A 7,500-nucleotide genomic window follows, 5' to 3' on the forward strand; every position below is an offset into this window, starting at 1 on the left:
TTAATGAGAGGACGAGTCAACCCTCGAAAAGCCAGCGGCTTCGGCCCGATTATCATCATCATGATCATGACCATCTGCACGAACGCATCGGATCCGACTGAACAGGCAGAGTTACGAACGCTCCACACTGTCGCGGTAAGAAAGAGGGAAGCAGGAGCAGACATGATAACCAAGGGATGGTGGATGGAAGAGAGTGCTTGGAGGCAGAGAGAGAGAGAGAGAGAGAGAGAGGGACCGCGGAGGATCTGAGGGGGGCTGTCAAAGCCTCGCGAGGCATATGAAGAGGAGGTGGTGGGGGGGTGGGGGGGAGAGAAAATAACAAAGTGAACTTACTGATCGGTTGGCCGTGTGAAAAGGAACTTAATTTTCTTTTTTTTTCTTTTTTTTTATAATATTTACGGTAAACAAAAAAACAGGAAAAAAGTTTGAGAAAAGAGAGATGGCTTTAACCGGTTTGTACTTTGAAGAAGAAGAAAAAAGAAAAATACAAGGAAAACGTCTTTAAAATGAAAATTGCGTTTGAAATTAAATTAGTTACTTTAAAAAAATCCTCTATCGTTGATGTATAAAGTACCAAATGATTTTGATGATGTGCACGAACAATCAACATATTTTTAGATAATAGTACAAAAATCATCACAGCTCGAAAAGTAGTAAATTTGTTTTAAAAAATCAGCGAGAAAATGCGACACCAAAAAATGTGTATATATCCTTTCGTATATTATTTAAAGGCCGGTCTGAGAAAAAGGGGCGTTCTGATAAGACATACAATGAGTGCCGGAGCGATAGCGACATCTATGAGAGAGTCAGAGTAACGCTTCTCCAAATCTGACATGAAACATTTAACTATCGTCTCTCAACTGACTATGTGCCATGAATATATATATATATATATATATATATATATATATATATATATATATATATAACTCTGAGAGGAAGGACATATACAGCCAGGTAAACAAAAAACACACGAGAACAATTATTTACTCAAAACAGACACGGCTGTCCACAGATACCAGATCAAAACCATCTCCACTTTCCATTAATTATCAGTCAAAAATACAAGTACCATAAAAAACACCACTCTTATCTTCACGGAAGCACGTGACAAACATAAACAAGAACTGACGTAAAAAAGAAGAAGAAGAAGAAGAGAAGTAAGTTACATGGCATTTGGTTTCCTTAGTTTACCAAGAAGAAAGACGTGGGGAAAAAAAAAAAAATAATGATGATGAGAAGACCGAAAAAATAAAAAATGGGGGGAACGGGAGGGAAGAAGACACAGAAAACGGATAAAAAACGGACTGAAGAGAAAACGGGAATATATCAAAGAAAACGAAGAAGGGTTGGGAACGCTCGGACAGTCTGCTCACCGCTAGGAACATTTTGATCTTCGCGTCAAGAATCTCCTGCCTCTTCCACCGATCTGTCACCGCCTCGCCCTCGCCTGCGGGAGAAGGAGGAGGAGGAAGACGTGTTAGTGCGGGGACATGGAGGGAGCCTTGCGCTGAAGCGAGAGGCTAGGCAGGGCTTTGTATGGGGGAATATGAGGACTGATATTAGTTATGGGGTTATAATCATGAAATATATGTAAACTGATTGTGAATCATATGTCATCTTAAATATTACATCAAAGTTCGCAAACACACACATGCGCATGCGCACGCACACACACATGCGCACGCATGCACACACACACACACACATGCGCACACACAAACATGCACGCACACGCACACACACACACACACACACATGGAAGCATCAAAACACATGATTAAATGAGTCCAGAGGTCATGGTTGTCAATAAATTGTTGCTTCAAATCAATGGTCTGAAAATAATAGTTATAAGAAATCAATTGAGGTTGATGTTCCCACGGAAGGTCAGAGTTTACGAACAAAAAGGAACCGAGGTTTCTGTCCGAGAAAGGTCAGATGTCAACGGAGGCAAAATGTCAAAGGTCACTAGGAGAGAAGGTCAGACGTTCATTTTCCGGGAAAGGTTCAGTGACCAGGCCTACGGTAGGTCATGTTGTGGCCAGATCGCCCAGGGTAATTGATACACACAGGTCAGTACTATCCAAGTTACGATATAACTAACTCCTTCCCTCACTCCCGGTATTCAAAGACAACTGACCCGCAGACAGAGAGAGGTCAATGACCGCTTCAGACATACTTCAAGTTCCGTAAAACTCTAACTTTCTTTTAAAATAAATACTTTTGTTTTCTCACAATTCTCAATGAAAAAAAAAAAAATGATATACAACCACTATTTATATTTCTCTCTCATCATTGCATTTGTTTCCATTCATTTAGAAAACTCTTAGGTGCCTAAGGAAAAACGCCATCTATTGGTAACTTCCAACAATAAAATAAATGAACACTGCCATCTATCGGTAACTTCAACAAATAAAATAAATGAACACTGCCATCTATCGGTACTCACACGAATCAAATAGATGAACAACGCCATCTATCGGTACTCACACGAATCAAATAAATGAACAACGCCATCTATCAGTACTCACACAAATCAAATAAATGAACAACGCCATCTATCGGTAACTACAATAAATGTTGAATAAACAACGCCATATATCGGTAACTTCCACAAATAAGATAAATTGAACAACGTCACCTATCGGTACTCACACGAATCAAATAAATGAACAACGCCATCTATCGGTAACTTTCACAAATAAAATAGGTAAATTACGCCATCTATCGGTACTCACACGAATCAAATAAATAAATAACGCCATCTATCGGTACTCACACGAATCAAATAAATGAACAACGCCATCTATCGGTAACTTTCACAAATAAAATAGGTACATAACGCCATCTATCGGTACTCACACGAATCAAATAAATAAATACCGCCATCTATCTGTACTCACATGAATCAAATAAATGAACAACGCCATCTATCGGTAACTTTCACAAATAAAATAGGTAAATAACGCCATCTATCGGTACTCACACGAATCAAATAAATGAACAACGCCATCTATCGGGAACACACGAATCAAATAAATAAATAACGCCATCTATCGGTACTCACACGAATCAAATAAATGAACAACGCCATCTATCGGTAACTACAACAAATGTTGAATAAACAACGCCATCTAGCGGTAACTTCCACAAATAAGATAAATGAATAACGCCATCTATCGATAACCTACAAGAATTAAATAAATAAATAGCGCCATATATCAGCAAGTCACACGAATCAAACTTTCTTTCCCATCTTTCGGATTTTATCTTTTATTTGGAGATGCATAAAGGTTAAGGGTCTACAGAGGAAAAGGTCAGAGTTCAGCAAAGAGGCCAACGTTGTTTCAGCTGTTAGAAGAAGATGAAAAATCACTTCAGGACTACTTTGCTGTCGTAGGGAAAAAGTGTGTGGGTAGATGATGGCAGAATATTTCCATTACTATTTTTACTGCATTTATGAATTTTTTTATGATAATGTTTAGATAATTACAAATTATTTGACTTGTAGTATAGCATTATTAGTAACGTATAATTGTAATAATTACCATTAGTTAATATTATCATGTGATAGTGAGATTCCTATTGGTAACAATAGTAAAAATAATGATAATACGGAACATAGTGAAACAGAATGAAATGAATTACTGATATGAGAATTAAGTACTTTGGCGATGGCGGTGACAGCACAGAAAATAATAGTTGTAACAAAAGGGAAAATAACGATAGCAATGATCAACTTACTGTTGCTACTACTACTACTTCTAATTCTACTACAACTATTACTACTACTTCTATTACGGCTACTGCTGCTGATGCTACTGCTACTTCTACTACTACTACTACTGCTGCTACTACTTCTACCCCTACTCCTATTCCTACTACGACTACTCCTATTCTTATTCCTACTACCACTACTACTACTCCTATTCCTACTGCTACTACCACCACTACTACTCCTATTCCTACTACTACTACCACTACTTCTACTCCTATTCCTACTACTACTACCACTACTACTACTCCTATTCCTACTACTACTACCACTACTACGATTACTACTAAGACTACTACTACTCCTATTACTACCAAAACCACCACTCTACCACTAAAAAATAATATCATGAAGCTTTCTATTACCATTGTTAACATCGTTATATCAGCATATAACTAAAATTATTTGCGTTATTGTTGCGTTCTTATAAATGTTTCTATCGCAATTCATTAACATCTTTGCCCTTACAATCATTAATATCAAAACCATCATTTGATTACTTCATATCGCTGTAAACATATGGCTTCGTCAATTATCAATTATCATAAACACAATTATTGTCACCATAATAACTATATAAATGCGATCGTTACTAAACCACTTTAATAATAATAATACAATATATTATGTAATTGTGTTCATAAATACAGCAACAACAGCGATAATGATATTATTATTATTACTATTACTAATATTATCATTATCATTGCCATATTATTGATATTATCATCAATATCATTTTCATTTCTCTTTTTGGGAATTACCAAGTCAGTCTGTTAGAGAGAGAGAGGGGTGGGGGGAGATAGAGAAGGAGAGAGAGATAGAGAGGGAGAGGGAGAGGGAGAGGGTGAGAGAGGGAGAGAGGGAGAAAGAGAGATAGAGAGAGAGAGCTAGATCATGAGAGAGAGAGAGAGAGAGAGAGAGAGAGAGAGAGAGAGCTAAAGCGAGAGGGAAAGCTAGAGAGAGAGAGGGAGAGCAAGAGCGAGAGAGAGCGAAAGAGACCGACGTAGCAGCGCTAGCAAAGGAGACAGGACCCGCAGCTGGGGCAGTGTTGTCATGGCGACGGACGAGGAGACTCCCACGCGTCTCTTGTGCAGCATCTTGACGGAGTCTGTGGTGTAGTACCTTCATTCGGGTGTGGAACGGACCAGCTGGTGTAGAGCCCCCTCTCGGCCCCACTGAGGGAGGGAGGGAGAAGGGGAGAGGGAGGGAGAGAGGGAGAGGGAGAAGGGGAGAGAGAGAGGGAGAAGGGGAGAGGGAGGGAGAGGGAGAGGGAGAGAGGGAGGGAGGGGGAGGGAGAGGGGAGAGGAGAGGGAGGAGAGGGGACAGAGGGAGGGAGGGAAGGAGAGGAGGAGGAGAGGGGACAGAGGGAGGGAGGGAGAGAGAGGGAGGAGGGAGAGGGAGAAGGGAGGGAGAGGGAGGGAGAAGGAGGAGAGGGAGAGTGATAGACATGTAGATAGAGAGAGAAGGGAAGAGAAGAGAAGAGAGGGGGGAGAAGAAGGGAGGAAAGGAAGTAGGGAAGGAGGGAGAGATGGGGAGGGAGGGACGGAGACAGAGAGAGAAAGTATATATAGAAAAATATACACACACACACACACACACACACACACACAAACAAACAGACACACACACACACACATATATATATATATATATGTATGTATGTATATATATATATACATACATACAAATATGTGTGTGTATAAGATATATAGATAGATAGATAAAGAGGAGAGAGAGAGAGAGAGAGAGAGGGAGAGGGAGAGGGAGAGGGAGAGGGAGAGAGAAAAGAGAGAGAGGGAGAGAGAAAAGAGAGAGAGAGGGTGTTGGGGGAGGGGAGAGGGAGAGCAGAGAGGGGGAGAGGGAGAGGGTGAAGAGGGGGAGATGGGGATAGGGGGAAGAGGGGGGGATGGGGATAGGGAGGGAGGGAAGGAGAGAGAGAGAGAGAGAGAGAGAGAGAGAGAGAGAGAGAGAGAGAGAGAGAGAGAGAGTGAGAGAGTAAGAGAGAGAGTGATTGAGAGAGTGAGAGAGAGCAAAAAGAGGGAGAGAGAGAGAAAAGAGAGAGAGAGAGATAAGAGAGAGAGAGAGAAGAGAGAGAGAGAGAGAGAGAGAGAGAGAGAGAGAGAGAGAGAGAGAGAGAGAGAGAGAGAGGAGACGGAGTGAGAAGGAGGAGAAGGAGAAGGAGAGAGAGAAAGAAGGAGAGGGAGAAGGAGAGGAAGAAGGAGAGAGTGAGAAGGAGAGAGAAGGAGAGAGAAGGAGAGAGAGAGAGAGAGAGAGAGAGAGAGAGAGAGAGAGAGAGAGAGAGAGAGGAAGAGAGAGTGAGAGAGAGAGAGGACTTGAGAAGAAGAGAAAGTGAGAGAGGGAGAGAGAGAGAGTGAGAGCTCTCTCTCTCACTCACTCACAAACTCTCTCTCTTTCTCTCACACTCTCGCTCTCACTCACTCATTCACTCTCTCTCTCTCTTTCTCTCTCACTCACTCACCCACTCATTCTCTTACTCTCTCTCTCTCTCTCACTCATTCACTCTCTCTTTCTTTCTTTCTCAGTCACTCACTCATTCTCTCTCTCTCACTCACCCACTCACTCACTCTCTCACTCACTCACACTCACTCACACTCACTCACTCACTTTCTCTCTCACTCACACTCACTCACTTTCTCTCTCACTCACACTCACTCACTCACTCGCTCAATCGACCCAAAAATTGATCCTACCGCTTCCCGTTCTTCCGATGGGGAGAGGGGGGGGGAGGATGGGGAGATGGGGGAAGGGGGGAGGGGAGAGGGGGAGGAGGGAAGGGGAGATGGAGGGGGGGGGTGAGGAATAACCCAACCTTGTTATCGCTGTGAATGTTTTATCGGCAAAATGTCACCCCTTTCTTCACGGTACCCTGGGAGAGCGAGAGAGGTGCTGGGAAACGTGTCTCGAGGGGAGGTTGGTGGGGGGGAGGGGAGGTTGATGGGGGGGAGGGGGTTGAAGGTTTTTTTTAGAGGGGTGGGTTTGAGAGGAGGGAGGTTTGAGAGGGGAGGGGGTTGAGAGGAGGGGGGTTAGTTTGAGAGGGTGGGTCTGAGAGGGTGGGGTTGAGAGGGTGGGGGTTTGAGAGGGGTTGGTTTGAGAGGGTGGGGTTTAAGGGGATGGGGTTTTGAAGGGGGGGTTTGAGGCGGTGCGGTTTGAGAGGGGGGGGGGGGATTGAGAGAAGGGGGATATTAAGAGGGTGGGGTTTGAGAAGGTGGATTTGGGAGGGGTGGGATTGAGAGGGTGGGGGGGGGGGTTGAAAGGGTAGGGGTGAGAGGGGCGTTGAGAGGGTGGGTTTGAGAGGGGGGTTTGAGAGGGAGGGTTTGAAAGGGTGGGTGGGTTTGAGAAGGGGGAGGAGGGAGGTAGGAAAGAGGGAGAGGAAGGGAGAGGGAGAGGGTAACCTAAGTAGTGGTGGGGAGGGAAGTAGTAGGGTAGCGAAGGGGGGGGGGGTGTTGGTTGTGAGGAAGGGGGGTTAAGAGGGGGTAAGGGGGAGGAAAGTAAGATAGGGGGACAGCGGAGGGAGGGAAAAGACAAGGTAGGAACGTAGGAGGGGATGGGGGGGGGGCATTGTGAGAGGGGACATTGGGGAAGAGGAACGTGGCAGGGAAGGGGAATACCGTAAAAAGGGGAAACGGGGTAAGGGGGATAATTTAGGTGATGACAGCGGGAGGCGGAAAAGGGGAGGGGAGGTGAGGGGAGGGAGAGAGACA

The 7,500-nt window shown here is 43.8% G+C and overlaps 1 protein-coding gene across 6 annotated transcripts in view; it reads right to left on the reverse strand.

The window, feature by feature from the left end:
* Positions 1-7,500, reverse strand: part of Rim (Rab3 interacting molecule) — a 187,256-nt gene that overhangs the window by 114,576 nt on the left and 65,180 nt on the right. For 5 of the 6 annotated variants that reach the window (XM_043006074.2, XM_043006073.2, XM_043006071.2 and 2 more), the window contains exon 4: positions 1,377-1,450. The exons of the other annotated variant lie outside the window; for it this stretch is intronic. In XM_043006074.2, coding sequence (XP_042862008.1) covers positions 1,377-1,450 — 74 coding nt within the window. The remainder of the gene's footprint in view (positions 1-1,376; positions 1,451-7,500) is intronic. 6 annotated transcript variants of the gene reach the window in all.

The sequence above is a fragment of the Penaeus japonicus genome, unplaced genomic scaffold (genome assembly GCF_977035675.1).
Source record: "Penaeus japonicus unplaced genomic scaffold, GWHDUDI00000001_assembly GWHDUDI00000017, whole genome shotgun sequence".
NCBI lineage: Eukaryota > Metazoa > Arthropoda > Malacostraca > Decapoda > Penaeidae > Penaeus > Penaeus japonicus.